We start from the raw sequence: 16,746 nt of genomic DNA on the forward strand, positions 1-16,746 counted from the left end.
CCTGGGGAATAGCTGTCCCAGGCGCCCGCCCCCTCTCCCTACTCGTGGCCAAGAACACATATGTGCCATCCCTGTGGAGTGTAAGGAATTGTACATGCATGTGGACTGAGCCAGTGTGTTGCAGGTCGCGGGGTGCAGAAACGTGTGAGCACAGCCCCTTCGGTGAAGCAGGCCCGGTGTGAACTGGGCTGGCCAGCCAGGGAGGAAGCTCTGCCCCTTCCCCAGGTGGTGCAGCTGAGTGCCAGTCACACGGGCTTTGGAGGTGGCCACACCCCTCGTTCACTAGCTGTGTGACCGAGGGCAAGCTGTTGACTGTTCAGGGCCCGTTTCCTCATCTGTACAGTGGGGTGATGACACCGGTGTTGGGGAGTCAGTGAGACCGTGCTTGGGGGAGCTCAGTGTGGCGCCCGGTGTGTGCTAGGCGCTCAGCCAGAGGCAGCCCTTGCGGTCATGGCAGGGCAACGCCAGCACCTTACAGAATGCCTATCCAGCTCCCCAGCCTGCCCATGGGAAGTCAACAGGATGTGCCAGGGCAGGAGGTGTTTCCTACAAAACAAAGGGAAACGTGGTTCTCGGAGAGGCCATGGGGTGACATCGCTCACACCAACCGTGCCAGGACCCGAAAGCCGAAACCTCCCAGTGGGGAGGCCGCCAGGCAGGGGGCAGGAAGGTGGGCTGCACTGGAACGCAGGGATGGATTCGCGTATTCACGGGTTCAGCACAGCTTCTGAGCGTCACTGAGTGCAAGGATGCAGCTCCGGGGGGGAAGGCAGGTCCCAAAGGCCACCAGTGCCGAGATTCGCGGAAGAGGGGACCTTACACGGGTGGGCCCCATACCCTCAGCCCTGCGCTCCGTCCTTCCCCTCGGGTCATTGCCCGTCCCTCAGCAGCCACCACCGCAGCCAGGCCTGGGGCCTGGGGCCTCAGGGACAACCCTACCCCGTGAAGGATCATGGGTGGTGTTGATGAGGGGGAGGAGGAGGAAGAGCAAGAGAAGGATTGTGTCCACAAGCATCTTTTGAGTCTTAGCTCCATGAAGTCTTTCTCTTGGATTTTTCAAGGGTATTATTCCATCTAAGCATCACAGCATTATGCCCATTTTACAGATGAGGAAACCGAGATTCTGAGATGCACAATGGCTTTCCCAGTGTCGCCCAGCTCCGCCTGACTCCCACGCACAGGCCTTTTCCATCACTCACCTTTCCAGCAAACGCCAGGGCTCCGTGGGCAGGTCCCCGCTGGGAGCCAGCGCGGGGCAGGTGCCGGGCCATACAGTCCCTCACTGACTCTGCCTTCCTCCCTCTCTCTCTCCTTGGGCAGCAACTGAACCATCCAAACATCATCAAGTATTTGGACTCATTCATTGAGGACAATGAGCTGAACATCGTGCTGGAGCTGGCTGACGCCGGCGACCTCTCACAGATGATCAAGGTGAGGGTGCCGGGTGGGCAGGCAGGGCCTGGGAGCACCCCAGGGTCAGGCAGCCCTTCCTCTGTGCTCGGGGGACACTCCGCCCTCCTTGCTGATGCCCACAGGCCTCAGGCACAGGCCCAGGAGTGCCCTTTCAGGCCCTGGCCCCATCTGCTGTGAGAGGACTGGACGTAGACAGAAAGGATCCCTCTGCCCCGATCCCCTGTTCCAGGCTGCCATGAGTTCATGGGCCACTTCTCCTGCCTCATAGAAGGGTTAGCTCAGCACCCTGCATTAGGTCGCCACCAACTCACAGGGTCTGGGAAAGCGTCTTATGGGTCTAGTTGCTTCATTTTACAGAAGAAAAACTGAGCCCAGAGAGGTTAAGAGACTTTCCTCAGGATACCAGCAATGTGGGGGCAGAGCCTGATCTATGGCTCAGCTTTCGAGCTCTGGGGCCCTCCAGTGGACATCATCCCCAAGTTGATTTCCCTGAGGCCCCTGCAGCCTGTGAGGGGCATCTTCATTCCCACGTAGCGTCCAAGGCCGGGAGTCTCTGAGCGGTTGATTGATGTGCCAAGTTCTACAGGCAGGCTCAGTGCCAAGCCTGGCTCTTAGTCTGCATTCTACGACCGCCCCCACACCACTCCACCCCCTCACCCCACCTCCCGGAGCCCAGGACCAGGCCTGCCACGATCTGGACCCAGGGACCATTGCAGCCCCACTGCTGGAGCACTTACTGTGGGCCACAACCATGCTGACCACCAGCATCACTCACTGAGTCCACACTATCCTCAGATAGCAAAGTTCAGAGAGGTTTAGCCACCTGCTTAAGGCAGCACAGCCTCTAAGAGGGACCCTCAGGCCTGCTCCCTGCTTCTCCCTCAGGGCCTTCACTGCCCTACTTGCTTGGCCTGAGTCTGCAGACTGTTGTTGTGGGTCCCCATTGCCTCCCCCCAAGCCCAGTCTGACCACCCCTGAGCGAGGCTGGGCCAGCTCAAGCCCCTGCCCAGCTCCCAGCTACACTTGCATATGGAGCCAGACATAGATTCTCTGTCTTTCCCACCAGGCACTAGGGATTGAGCAATTGCTCGGCACTTGCTCTTCTGAAATTCGGCTCCTAGGAATACAGGCGTCACTGAGAAGCGGCATTACTTGAGCTGTTATCACCTGCTTTTATATTTTAGTTGACATATTAATGTGTGTTGCAGGGCTGTTAATCTCCACACAGATCCCTGGTGGGAACAGATGCGCTATATCATGTCTTAATTCTTCCTTTTCCCCCACCACCTCCCTACTTTGTTTCTCCTTCACATGTCTCTCTCCCACTGAACACGCATGCACCCAGCACCCACGGTGCACCAGGCCCACCCTGAGACCGAGGGGTGCTGCCAGCATGGGTGCTGCCCTCAGGGAGCTCGTCTTCTAACTGGGGGTTGGGGGAGGAGCAGAGCCATGAACAAGCAGTCTCGAGCCAGCGAGAATAAGCCAAGTGCAGGGCCTGCGAGCCAGGAAAGGCTTCCTGGAGGAGGTGACACCTGAGCCCCCTTGAGGGGAGATCTGAAGTCTTGTGGCAGAACAGTTTGTGCAAGAGCCAGGAGGGATGAAACACTGAGGGGTCCACAGAGCACTTTGGCCCAGGAGAAGTGTGTGCTTGGGGGTAAGGAGGCGAGGGAGAGGCATCGGACCACTCAGGGCCTCGCTATCTAGGCTCAGGATTCAGGATCTTACCCTGAGGTCATTGAGAAGCTTCCTGAGACTCATGGTGGGAGTCAACACAGTCAGCTTTGTGTTCTAGAAGAAACGGAATGGGGGCGGGGGACAGGAGTAGGAGTCAAGATGACAGAGAAGTCACCTTGGAATATGGCCCATGGTGAGTGCACCATACTGTCAGCCCCAGGAGACCCCAGACCCCTTGTAACCCCTCAATCCATGGAGCAAGGCTGGAGTCTGACAGTCGGGGGCAGGGATGATGGCCAAATCAAGTCTTTCTCTTCCCCAAACATTGGTTTCCACCCCTGTCCCAAGGGACGCCTGGGAGGGTACTGCGGGAACCAGCGGCTGCTGACCAACCCTGTGCCCCAAGGGTCCCCAAACTCAGGGGCCAAGCAGCATGACCATGGCCGCAGGGCCAGCAGTATTTGCAGCGGAATATGAAGCCGGGAACGGCCGCCACCCTGAAACCCACTAGAGACTTGGCGTATTCCCGCTAAATGTCACATGGCGCTTATAGGACGTGACATTTAGAAAATCACCACTCACAGCCTTGCACATCCCTCTTAAATGCTGTAACGAGGATTAACTAACATCATGGCGTAAATAACACAGCCCACCCAACTCACAAGCCTGGGGTGGCCCAGGGGGGCGTGGGGAATCCTGTGCTGGGAGCCTGGGGCAGCTCACCCATGGGGCCCCCTCCCCCAGAATGGAGCCTTGGGAGAGCATCATGGGGCTTTAGTGCCAGGTCAGGGGCTTCCAGCTATGACTGCCCTGCTTTTGGAGGTGCCCAGATCCGGTCCCAGCTCTGCTGGGTGACCTCGGGCAAGTTCCTGAACCTCTCTCAGCTCGGTCCCTCATCAGGAGGCTACTGGTGTCATTAGAAGTGGGTTAAGAGCTTGGGCCTTTTAGGCAAAGGCCTGGGATTGCGCTGGGACTCTGTTCCTTCCCAGCTTCGATGTCTCCTTGTCGGTGAGGTGGGCAGTCACCCCTGCTTAGGGCCCAGCACAGGGGCTGCACACAGCAGGTGCTTGGCTGGCTTTCACCCCACGTGCCGTTGCCCAGGCCTCGGAGTGCGCCCCAAGTCAGTCCCCGCCTTCTCTGCTCCAGAGCGGCCACCTTGGTGGAGGGGCCCATGGCTGTGCCTCTGGCTGCTTTGGGAAAAGATGGGTGCTCACGAGCAAAACGCCCCTGAACATTGGTGTGAGCATCATTGCCGCCCACCCCATCCCAGCCTGGCTCACAGGAGACAGGAGACCCCCCTGGGAGGGATGGGCTGGGAATGGGATGTTGTTCTGAACTGTGGACAGGACATGCTCCTCGTCAACTCCTTCCAGGACCTTTTGGTTCCTTACAGGTCACTTAGTGCAGCCTGGGTGGTTTTTGTTTATTTTGTTTTCTGGAGCATTTAATCTATTTTTTCAGGCAATGAAGTAGGTGAGTTCCTGTTGAAACCGGGGATCTATTTGAGGATGTCAGGCCCATTTCCTGGAGGTTCTTGTGCATTTGTGAACCATCACGTGGGCTGGCATTTGCCAGTTCGGAGGTGGTGTGGGCACCAAGCACCTCTCAGATGTCCCCATGCTGGGCCAGGCTGTGACAGGGGGTAGAGAGATGCCACGCCAGTCCCCCCCGTCAGGCAGGGGAAGGAGACAGACGAGTGTCCAGGAGTTTCCAGAAAAAGTGTGATTGAGAGCAGACTTCCATTGGGCCAAGCCATCAGGACCAGGGCTGTCTCGCCCTCACAGAGCTCACCACTGGGTGGCGGGCGTGGGGGGACAGAGGACCCTGGAGGGCGATCGGGGAAGTAGAGGCGAACACAGCGCCCACGCATCCCGGGCCAGGCGCCACCCGCCCTGCCTCTCAGCTCCCCGTCTGTCTCCCCCACGGCAGTACTTCAAGAAGCAGAAGCGGCTGATCCCCGAGCGGACGGTGTGGAAGTACTTCGTGCAGCTGTGCAGCGCCGTGGAGCACATGCACTCCCGCCGGGTGATGCACCGAGGTGCGTCGTGCCAGCCCTCCCGGCTCCCCAGGGCATCCCCAGGGAAGGGTGACCCCTTGCTATTCCCCAGACAAGTGGGTGTCAGGTGTCCTGTCTGTCCTTAGCAGGGTCAGCAAGTGGGTGCAGCCCTGGGCCCACACCGCACCATGTACCCCGTGCCCAGGGCCTCCCCACAGTGGGTTGTACCAAAGCCAGAGAGTTACATGGACCCCAGGGAGCAGGGGCCATGCCCAGCGCCCCAGCGCCAGCCCCCAGTTCCAGCCTGGGGCCAGCACGGAGGGGCTTGCAGCAAGGATGGGTGGAGGGGCTGGCTAGCCATGGGCAGAGGAAATGAGACGCCTACCAAGGAGTGTTTCCAGAAGTTGACATCATCCTGCGTTGTGAGGAAGAAGCCTTCTGGGTGCCAGGAAGGGTGCTGGGTGCTTTACATGGGTTCCTTCCCTGATTCCCCCACTCATTCCACCTGGATTGACCCATGTCTGCCATGTGCGAGGCAGGGCCCTAGTCACGTGTGACATAAATTCTCCGAGTGCCTGTGATGTGCTAGATGCTATTCTAGGCACGAGGACATGGCTGTTAAAAAGGAAACAACAGCGCAATTCTCCCTGCCTTCCTAGACCCCACGGCCGCCCTGAGATGTAGGTCAAGTCAGACCCGTTTGTAGGTGAGGAAACTGCCCCGAGGGAGCAGGACTGAAGGCTGGGTCCCCCACCCCCTGAAGGACTCCGCCTGGCCCCCGGCCCTCTGATCCCACCCACACCAACCCCCCTCTCCTTCCCTGCAGACATCAAGCCTGCCAATGTGTTCATCACGGCCACGGGCGTCGTGAAGCTCGGTGACCTCGGCCTGGGCCGCTTCTTCAGCTCCAAGACCACTGCAGCCCACTCCCTGGGTAAGCCGTCCTGTCTGCGCCCCAACGGCCCCAGTCCTGGGGGACCGTGTTGGGGAGACAGGAACAACTGCCCCAGAGTGCCTTTGGTTAGTGAGTGCAAGAAGATGCCTTTAGAACCCCAAACTTTACTCGTCTCTTCAGAACGGTGACCCAGAGGGAGTCAACTGAGACTCGAGGGGCCATGGTTGGGGCTTCCCTGGGTCCCCAAGCCACCTCGTCTCTTTCGGGACAATACGACGGAGCCCAGTCTGTGGAGTGGGGCAGGGGCTCTGTCCTGGCACACCGTAGTCCTTCCGTCTTCCTCACGTGCGGTCCATCCTCAGGGGTGCCATGCTCGGTCCATTCCCCCTGCTGGGGGACGTTGGAGCTGTGTCCAGCTTTTGACTTTTAAACAGGCAGTTTTGAACTGTGGGGGCTAAGTGCTCCCAGGAGGAGGTGGCATTGTGGCTGGACTGTGAGGAGTGAATAGGAGCTGGGGGGGCAGCAAGGGGGGAACTGCATGAGCTGGAGAGCAGGTCCCCAGGACTGCAGGTGGCAGGGAAGGCCGTGGGGCCTTGAATGCCAAACTCAGGATCGGGCCTCTCCCCAGGAGTGCAGGAGTGCTGAGGGCGTGGTGGGGAGAGAGACCGGGTCGGGGTGTGTTTGAGGTCATGCGAAGCAATGCTGAGCTTCAGAACCCACGTGCAGACGACATCACTGACGGCAAAACCTGGGATGGTGGACAATGGAGACTTTACACGTGACTAGAATAGAGAAGCCAGCAAAGCCCCCCAGGGAACACAGACTTGGGGCGCCCCTGTGCGTGGCACCAAGGTGCATCAGTGTTTCCCCTGGGCCATGTGGGAGCACTTCAGAGGCAGGCAGGGTGTCCCCCTTCCCCTGATTCCTGGTTCTTGGGGTGGTATTTGCAGGGGAAGGTGCTCCCCGGCTTCCCTCCCTGTCTGTGTGCTTGCAAACACCTCCCTGGAAAATCGCTGTCCTCTGTTCCTCTCTGCCCCACTCTGTAGCCCCAGCCGGTGTCCCCATCCCCTGACCCCGCGTGCCTGTGGCGTGCCTTGAGCACACACAGCCCCTAGTGACGGTGGAAACTGTCACTGTTCAGGCAGGTTCTGGTGGCTGAGAGGCTCTCAGGGTACAGCGTGCCATCAGGAGAGATGCGCTAACACTCGAGATCAACAGCTCTGGGCTGCTTATGGGAGTATAAGTGTGAGAGTGTGTATGTGTGCACATGTGCATGTGTGTGCGCACGTGTGCACATGCGTGTGAGTGCGTGTGGGCCTGTGTGCATGCACATGTGTGTTATTGTGAAACGCTCGGCTGCATCTGCACCTGGAGGATACCTGGCATGCCGTTGGCCTTCTGTTAGCTCAAAAGAAAGGATCGCCACCCCTCGCCTCAAATAGCCAGCGAGGAGCCTGCAACCCAGGGAGCTCGAGGAGCCCCTCCAGGTCCCCAGTGGCAGAGACAAGCCTCAACAGCAGGCTTCGCGTCGCACGGCCCACACTTCCTCCGCCCGGCGCAGGCCCTCGCGGGATGATGCTGGGTTGTCCCCCGGAGCTCGGCCACCGACTTGCTCCTGGGGACACCTTGTCTCTCCTGGTCCCCTCAGACCCTTCTCTTCATGAAAATTAGTCTGTCCACGTGGGACTGTTTACCTCTCTGGTTTAAGAGCTTCAAAAAGGCCAGAAAGTCAAGGGAAGCCATCAAAGGGAAGAGTTAAAGCCACTGCCTCCTGTCCCCTGTCAGTCAGGTCCCAGCCCTCCTCCGTCCCAGGGGGGGTGGCAGGCGGAGGGAGATACTGCAGCGCTCGTCAGAGCCGGTTAAGATCACATCATTAGGAGCGGGGAGAAATGCGGGCTCCGCCGATAGCGTGAGTTTATCGACTTGACTGCGGCACTTATTACATTAATGAAAGGGAATTGGAACTTGGGGAAAGGCCGCGCTTGTAAGCCAGGCTCTTCCCGAGGCCTCAGACGGGCTGATGGGGCGTGGCGGGAGGAAGGGCTACTCCTGGGGTCGTGGTCCCAGGAGAGAGAGTGGCAGCACAGAGCCAAAGCCCAGGACCTGGAGTCTCCAGGATACGAGAGAAAGACCCCCTTTCCACAGCGAGATTCTGCAAGCCGCTGACGAAGTCACACCCATGTTAATTGGGGAGGGACTGAAGTTATTGCCATTGGATAGTGACTCAGGAAGAATGAGGGGGGCAGGGGGCTCCTTCTCACCTGTGCATGGGTATGAATTATGCATCCGTGCACCCCTACTACGTGGGGTTGCTGTGGTGGGGGCCACGTTACCGTGGCAACCACCACCTCTCCAGGGCTGCTGACCCACTGGCAGTGCTATGCAAATCCCGTCTCCCCCTGCCACTCCCTCCCCAGCACCCTCCCTGCCTCTGTGTTTGCTAACACGAAGCTGGCATGAAAGGGCATTAGTCCTGCCATGGCCGGGCTGACAGGTGCGGTACCCAGTGGTGGCAGAGTGGCTGCCTTGGTGTCAGGCGTAGGAGCCGTAATTAGAGCAGGGAACGGAATGAGCGTCAGACGCATTACCAGGCAGCAGATCATATTTGTCAGGAAGGATTGCATACATAAAAATTAAGTGACAGTACATGCCGGCATAATGAAAGAAAAATGAAAGATTTACCCATACACAGCTCACAAGCTACAAGCAAATGTCTCGCTCTGAGCAATGGCAGCAGCTGCAGACAAACTGTGGGGCTGGGAGAGTGGACCCTGCTTCTCAGCAGCCGTGACGGGGCGGCCTCCAGCTGGGGCCAGGGTGGGAGCAAGGCCGGCTCACCCTGCCTCTCTGTCCCTCAGGTACAGGGGTCGGGGCGAGCTGGCTTTCCCACCGCCAGCCGCTGGCCTGGCCACAGAGCGTACATCCGTCCTGCCCCCTTCCCTGGACTGGGTCAGAGGACATGAGATGAGGCGCCTTCCCTGCTCTCAGGGGGCCCCAGGCTGCTGAGGAGACAGTCTCAGGGTGGCATGGCATGGAGACGTGTGGAACCATATCCTGAGGACCCACTGTGTGCAGGCACAATGCTGGGCTCCTTGGTGAAACCAGGCCGCAGGGCTGCCTCAGCCCCTCCCAGGACTGCCCTTTATTTCAGTTTTTATAGTCAGGACCTCACCGAAGAGGTGAATTCACAAAGGAGGGGAAGCTTAAAAGGTGTCTGGAAAACATTTTAATTTTGAAAAATCATCCCACCAAGGCTTATTATCTCCATTTGATAGATGAGGAAACTGAGGCCCAGAGAAGGGAGTGGGTACCGGAGTCCTTGGGGTATGCCGGTTCCTCTCCGGGCACAAGTCCACGTGCTGGGAAGGGGGCTTGGGTTCAGGACGAGCTCTCTGGTGCAGGAACACCCAGGACACCAAGTGCTCAACCAGTGGGTGGGGGGTGGCGTCCAGCCTCACAGCTGTGGCCCGTGAGGGACCTTGGCTTGTCCTAGGCCACAGGGAAGTAGGGTGGAGACTCCTCTCCTTGTTGAGTGCCAGCACTGCTGTGAGCGTGCCTTGGCCTGGCATCAGGGGGACCCATGGAACATCTGCCAAGTGGGTAGACGGTCCCCATGACGAGGCACCCAGCCCCCCGGGCCTCCTCCCACCCATCCCAGCAGCCCAGGACCCATTTCAGCAGGTAGGTCCCAGGTTTTGAGTGCTGACACCTGGGTAGGAGGTCAGGGGAGGTCACATCTGTCCGGCCAGTGGCCTTTTCTGCTGTGTCCTTGGCATTTTTAGGGACAAACTGTTAGAACAAGACCAGCGGGTGCCAGAGAGAGAAGGGGGGTGGGTCTCAAGGGGGCAGCACGTGAAGAATTGACCAGGCCTAGGATACAAACTACAGCTTGTCTGTTGGGTCCTTCATTCAGCCAAGAAGGATTTGTGCCAGGCCCCAACCAAGGCCTCTGTCCTCTGCAACTTAGGCCTGGGGGTGGAAATTCATTTAGAGTCCTCTCCAAGAACCAAGCACTGCTCCAGTCATTACATCCCAGGTGTCACCCCGTCAGCACTCCAGCCACCTGGGGGCGGGAGTCACCATGGAGCACGTTAGCAGATGCAGTGAGGTGAGCACCTTTGCGATACAGGTGTGGTGGGCAAGGACGAGGGCGAGGTGTGGTCATAGCTCAGTTTTCCATCCGAGAGGCCCTAGTTCCTCTCGGGTGAGACCCCGAAACCTGGAAACACGGAGTGCTGTGTGGAGTCAAGGAATTGAGGCCCCTGATCTTCACACCTGTTAGAGAAACTCAGTGTGGGAACTAGAAACAGGCAGGTATTTGTGCGAGTGTCACCAATCTGAAATGGAGTTAATGCTGATGGAAGTACAATGTTTTTCCAAGGTTGCTGCTTCTCCTGAGGGCTGTGCGTAGCTTGGCATGGCGTCGGCTGGTAATTAATTTAAGGAGGACTTGATAATAAGCCGTGACACAGGTGAGCCTGGTAGAGGGCGTGCGTGTGTGTGTGTGTGTGTGTGTGTGTGTGTGTGTGTGTGTGTGCCCAAAGATCCAGTGTTGCTGGGAGCAGGGACAGTCTGGAAAGGCCACAGATGCCAGGCAGAGGACCCCGCCTTTCTCCTTTGGGGGATGAGGAGCCAGCCAGGCCTGGGGGCACGGCCCCTGCTTTGGTGGGGATCGGTGGGAAGAGGCAGGACAGGAGGGGCCAAGCCAGTCAGTTGTCCAGGCAAATGAGGGCAGCAGACAGGGAGACAGAGAGGAGGGGACACCTCAGGACGTGGAGCCTGGTTGGATGTTGGGGGTGGGTCACAGAGCGACCAAAATGCAGCTCACACTGCCCAACACTGAGGAAGCTGTACCTGGGGTTCCAGAACCTCCCCGGTTCTTCCCTGCCTGCTCTCCGCCATCCTCTCCCTCCCAGGGTTTGTAGGCAGCCAGGCCTTAACCTCTCAACGTGCAGAAGGTTGTTCTATCCCCATTTTCCAGATGGGAAACCAGGGCTCCAGAGGGTTGGGGGAGGGACCCCATTCCACCGATGGGGAAACCAAGGCCAAGAGAGAGTTCAGTTCTCTGGTGAGAGGCTGAAGCAGGCCAGGGCCCCGGCTGCAGCTCCCAGTCCGCCCTCGCCGCAGCCTATGCTGCCCGGTCCCACCTGGCCTGTGGGTGTTGGCGATGCCACGTTTCTGCTGCAATCTTCAACACCACTGCGTGGGGAAGAAGCACAGGCCGCAGACGCCAGCCTCTTCTTCGTGTGAAATCTTTGCCTTTTTCATAGCTAATGAACATGTTTCAAACACCGCCAGCATCTCAAACCACGGCCAAGTTTGTTTTGACAGGAGCGGCGCACCTCGGGAAAGCGGGGCCCTTTAATCAGCCTCCGCTTTGAGGTCCCCCGTTCTCCTCTGATATCTGCCAGGTTTGCAGGTAGAGACTCGGGAAGGTCAGGGTCGCTTAGGCTCCCCTTTCATATGCAGAGCTCCGGCCCCCACTGGGAGCAGAGAGGGTGGGACCAGGCCGAGCTGGCTGGTCCGAGGGGGCTATTGCTGGGAAGGGATTTGAGACCCAGGTGGCTGGCTGCCCCTTGGCCTGCCCAAGTGCCCACAGAGGACCCCCTGTGGCAGGATGAGGCCTTCAGGGAACCGCCCCCCTTGCCAGCTTCTCCCATTCTTCCCCAGAATCAGATCCTCCAGGGCCCACTGCAAGCTTGGAACCTCTTTGAAGTCTCTCATCTTATTTTGAAAACTCATGCAAGTTGTGCGTTATGCTTCAGAATGTTTGAGGACTTGTCAGCATGAAAGTATTCATCCCAGGGGACACTGGGAAACCAGGAGGAGGTGCTGCATTCCCCACCTGCAGCTTTTAAGACTCACAGGCCAAGGCGGAGCAGCCCCTCCGCGGGGTCAGGGGACGGGAGCCTCTGACCCGGGGCCCAGCAGGGACAGCCCGCACTGCCCTCAGGGAACACTTCATAGCGGCATTTGTTCCACAGGGGTTTCTGAGCATCTGAATGGCGGGCAGATGGGCGGGCGGGGGAGCCTTGGCACTGCCCCTCCCAGACTGTAACGTGTACCCGGAACGCCCCAGCGCTTGTGAGAAATGCAGGTGTTCTGGGTCCAGCCCAGGTGATCCTGATCCCATGGGCCTGCGGTGGGACGGGGAACCAGAGTTTTAACGAGCGCCTCCAGGGGGTTCAGCTGCAGCCACTGCTCAACTGGCTCCTCAGGACGCTTCCTTGGAGAGGCAGCTCATTCTCTCTCATAGGGCTCACTCCTTGGAAGGCCCAGCAACATCAGAACTGTTGTCATTGGATACAGATGGATCGATGGACAGACATTGGATGGATAGATGAGCGCATGATGGATGGATGGATGATGAATGTTTGATGGATGGACAGACTGATGGATGTCTGGATCGATGGCGCCTGCAGCGCTGGCATCTTGGAAGGAAAGTCTGTTACATTTGGGTGTTGGCCTTTTGTCCGTCTCACCAGTGGGAAGTGGGGTGAGAGCGGAAGGAGCAGTAAAGGGGTCGGTGGGGTGGAGAGCAGAGGGAAGGGCAGTCTGCTCCCTAACTTTCTGTCCCATGGGCCCAGGCTCTCCCCCCAAGCAGTGCTGAGGCAGGGACCAGAGCTCCGGCCAAGCGAGAGAGTAGTGATGAACAGAGGGACGAACCAGATGTCCTCACTGAGTAGCTAGCTCTCACTGGCCAGGGTGAGGGGCAGTTTGACTGGACCCTAAAGGAGCTCACCAGGAGGCAAAGGGAACAGCATGTGCAAAGGCACAGAGGCGAATTGAAGAGCAAGCTGGGGTTGGGGCCGGGGGGAGGGCCAGTGTAGGGGGTCTCGAGCAGGGGCCAGGCACTCCCCAAAGCCTCCAGTTTCAGCTGGGCCTGGTCACTGCACAGGTTCTCTCTCCCTGAGTCCCTCCTGCAGTTGCCCAGGCAGATCTCAAGCGAGCAGAGGGTGGCAAGAGGCGTCAGGCCAACCCGCACTCCCAGCCAGGCAGGGGCTCAGCCATGGACTACGGGATGCAGTCCAACCAGACAGCGGACACTGCTGCCCCTCCCTGAGGACAGGGCCTTTGACACCCCCTCTCTGTCCCTCCCTGCCCGTGCCGTCTCAGCGTGTACCCGGTCAGCCCCATGTGGCCGTCCACTGTGGGAGATGGTTCTCACCTCCTAGGCACATCTGTCCACAGCACCCTGAGCGCTGGAATCACTTGCCATTGGTCTGAGGTTCCCGCTGTTAACTGAGGACTGTTCGGATGTCACCCTGTGATTTGGTTATGACAAGTCATCCATTTCACACTTGCCTGTTCATTGTCATTTTGCTCCCTCATGACCAAAATATACAAGAGGCTGCTACTGGAAGTCGTAGCTTGCTTGTAGAATCCCACAAGGATCCGCACATTGACTGACAGCTCTTTCTGCTGAATAGCAATTAGCCCCTGACTTCGGCCCTCAAGTACGCATAGAATGACACAGCTCTCACACCACACGCTTCAGTGATGGCTGCTGTCCTTGTTCAGGGATTATTGCCATCAAAGTGTGCTTGGTGTTCTGATAAAGCAATAATCAGGTAGTCCCTCTTGGGCAGCCATCAGTCAAGGAAATAGTGCATTAGGCTGCAAGAAAGAAGCACAGGCCCTGACGGGCGCTGTGTGATGCTGGGCAGGTGGATCTGTGGATGGACGGACTCCGTGAGCAGATGCTTGCTAGGTGCCCGCTGTGACCCGTGACCACCTGGTCCTGGGCAGGGCACTGGGACGCTGTGGCAAATAAGGTCCTGCTCCCAGGAAACCTGAAACAGGGGTTTCCAACACTTCAGCCTCCACAAGTCTGTGTGACAGATTTTCTCATCCATCCCCAGGGAGATGAAAAAAAAACAAGAAGATAAAAGTTTTCAAATAGCTGAACGTTTTTGATGTAAAGGACTCTCCTTGATTTTGAGATCATGAGGTTTCTATTCCAAGGTTAAACTGTCTTTTCTTTTCACAGTAATAGTGACACTAATTGGTAGTTGGAGTTTTGTGTTTTTCCACATCTTCACTTGGCAAAATTCGGATGCCCTGAAACATGTCTGGCCCATGAAATCCTGGAGCCTGCACCCCTGCTTTGGGGCACCAGTGCCTTCCAGGTCCAGCTCAAAGGAAGGTCTGTCCTCCCAGGGTCCCATGTGTTTCTGTGGCCCCAGACATCCCTCTTTCCCAGGATTGGAAGCCACATCTCAGGCTCAGCCTCTGCCTTGCTGAACTTCAGGGTCCTGCACTGACTCTGGCCACAACCACAGCCACTGTCACATTCACATGGTATCTCCAGCTAGTGAAAATTGTCCTCTGTAGAGCAGCCCTTAAAATCTGGTCCTAAAGTCTACAAAACAACCACCCTCTAAAGGGACTGAGATCAGAATCTCAGGTTACAAATTCGGATTCCTGGGCCCCTCCCCAGCCCTGCCAAATCAGCCCCACCAAATCAGCCCCTTGCTACAGCTTGCATGCCCCTGGTGATGGGGAGCTCACCAGCTCTCAGGACATACTCCCATCTTTGCACGGTGCCAGATCTTCAAAAGTGTGCCCCCTCTTGCTTTTTAAATTGAAATGTGATGTATATACAGTAAAGCTCCCTCAAGCCCTTCCCTGATCACTGCCCCCCATAGAGTAGTTTTTCCTGTTCTTGATAAAAGTGGGATCCCAGTGTGTGCTCTTTTGTGCCTGGCTACTTAGACTCACCACGATGGCTGGGAGATGGACCCACGCTGTGGCGTGTACCCGAGGTTGGTTCTTGTTTGCGGCTGTTTAGTATTCTTTCCACTGTGTGAGTAAACCACGTTATCAACCTACCCGTTCTACTGTCAGCTGACATCTGTTTACAGTTTCTGGCTAAGACAAATAAAGTCACTTTGCACATTTTTTTTTAAATCATGTCTCAAAAGACAGAAGGCACCCCTTTCTCTGGGGCTTATATGTATACCTAGGAGTGAACGTAATGGGTTCTGGTATTGGCCGTGTTCTGCCGTCCGGCTTGCCATCGTGGCTGTGCCATTCAGGCCCCCAGCAGCTATGCATGAAGGTCCAGCCTCAGTTCCTCTCAATCCTTTTAACCTGAACCATTCAGGTGAGGGGTGGCAGTACTTCAATGTGCTCTTAATGAGTAAAGAGAAAAAGAACATCATTCCCCGTGCTTACTGGCCGCCTGAGAAGGAAAACTCTGACTCCAAAAAACCTCCGCTGCCTTGCGGCATACCTCTTCAGGGGAAAGGCTAAGGGAGTAAACCCCGACAGAAAATCCGGAGCCGGAGTCCCTAAGGCGGTTTGACGTTGTAGTCAACACCGGCAACTCCTGCGGCGCACCTGAAGCCAAGCTGTATTGACTCCGTCTTTCCTTTGGACCCTTCAGCTGCGAAGAGAGGGGGGGTCTGCTGCATGGGCAACAGCAGACCCTCCATATCACCCTGCCCAGGCTCTGTAGCTTCAGCTTCACTGGAGAGGACACTCCAGCGTCATCGCAAGATGTCGATTCAACACGGGAGGAGACAGATACCGTGTCACTCCCGAGTCGGACTGCACAGCCATTCTCGGCGGTGCAGATAGACTAGACTCTTAAGAAGCTACACCATCGTCTCTCGAGACGGACGGCTGCCGACGACGACGACGACTGGCCGCCTGGATATTCTTTGTGAAGGGCCTCTTCAGCTTGTTTGCTAATTTGAGGTTGGGGGTTGTTTGTCTTCTACTTAGTGATTTATAGAAATTTTCAAATATATTCTGAACATGAGGCCACTGTTGGGTCTGTGAGTTGAGACTCTGTCCTCCCAGGCTGTGTCTTTTAACTCTCTGGGTGGTCTTTTGGTGAACTGAAGTTCCTAATTTTAATGAACTACAGTTTATCAATCTTTTCTTTTGTGGTTAATGTCTTTCCTCTCCTGTTTAAGAAACCCTGGCCAACCCAAAACCCGGGTGTGCCAGTCAGTGCCAGCTGAGGGTGGTGGCTAAGGGCTCAGCTTCCGGAGCCTGGAGATCTGGGTTTGAACCCAGTCCAGCTGCTTTTCTCTCAGTTTCCCCATCTGTAAAGTGGGGATGCCTCCTCTTGGGGCTGTTAGGAACACGAAGGAGCTAACGCACGTGACATGCTCGGTCACCGTTGACAGTGGTGGTTGGTCAGGTGCTACCGAGAGCTAGGGTGTCCCACTTCCCTGGGCACTTGACAGAGACCCCAATTCCCAGATGTCCAGCCCCCAGACTGATTCTCAGTCCGGGTGGGTCCCTGTCCTCAGGGGATTCTAGTGCCCTGCCAGCATGGGAACCTCCAATCTGGCCCAGGGTGGGGTCGGGGAGAGGAAAAGGGGCTACCCAGGTCCCTGTGGGACCCCAGCCCCATGCCCTCCCCTCCCCTGCACTCCCGTGTCCTGCCCCTGCATGGAGAATAAGCACCCACCCCCTTGCTGTGTTTCAGTGGGGACACCATACTACATGTCACCGGAGAGGATCCATGAGAACGGCTACAACTTCAAGTCCGACATCTGGTCTCTGGGGTGTTTGCTGTATGAGGTGAGCCCAGTGGCATTCGTGGTGGACACCCAGTGGGGCAGGGTGCCCCCCACCAGCTCAGGGTGGAGACCAGGGATGGGCAATAACTACCTGGGGCACGTGGTCCAGTCCCAGATCTGGTGGCCATTCTGAATGCAGGGTCAGGAACATTTCTGAGGCTTGGTAAGCTCAGACATGACAGAACATGACAAACAGATGCCCCCAGCCCTGGGGAGCACAAGCCACT

General features: G+C 57.3%; 1 protein-coding gene across 3 annotated transcripts in view; it reads left to right on the plus strand.

Moving 5' to 3' along the window:
- NEK6 (NIMA related kinase 6) overlaps positions 1–16,746 on the plus strand; it is a 72,345-nt gene that overhangs the window by 46,566 nt on the left and 9,033 nt on the right. For all 3 annotated transcript variants that reach the window (XM_090274707.1, XM_090274708.1, XM_090274706.1), the window contains 4 exons: positions 1,321–1,431; positions 5,020–5,128; positions 5,913–6,020; positions 16,426–16,520. In XM_090274707.1, coding sequence (XP_090130833.1) covers positions 1,321–1,431; positions 5,020–5,128; positions 5,913–6,020; positions 16,426–16,520 — 423 coding nt within the window. The remainder of the gene's footprint in view (positions 1–1,320; positions 1,432–5,019; positions 5,129–5,912; positions 6,021–16,425; positions 16,521–16,746) is intronic.

The sequence above is a fragment of the Furipterus horrens genome, unplaced genomic scaffold, assembly GCF_987537825.1.
Source record: "Furipterus horrens unplaced genomic scaffold, mFurHor1.1.pri manual_scaffold_4, whole genome shotgun sequence".
NCBI classification, from domain to species: Eukaryota; Metazoa; Chordata; class Mammalia; order Chiroptera; family Furipteridae; genus Furipterus; species Furipterus horrens.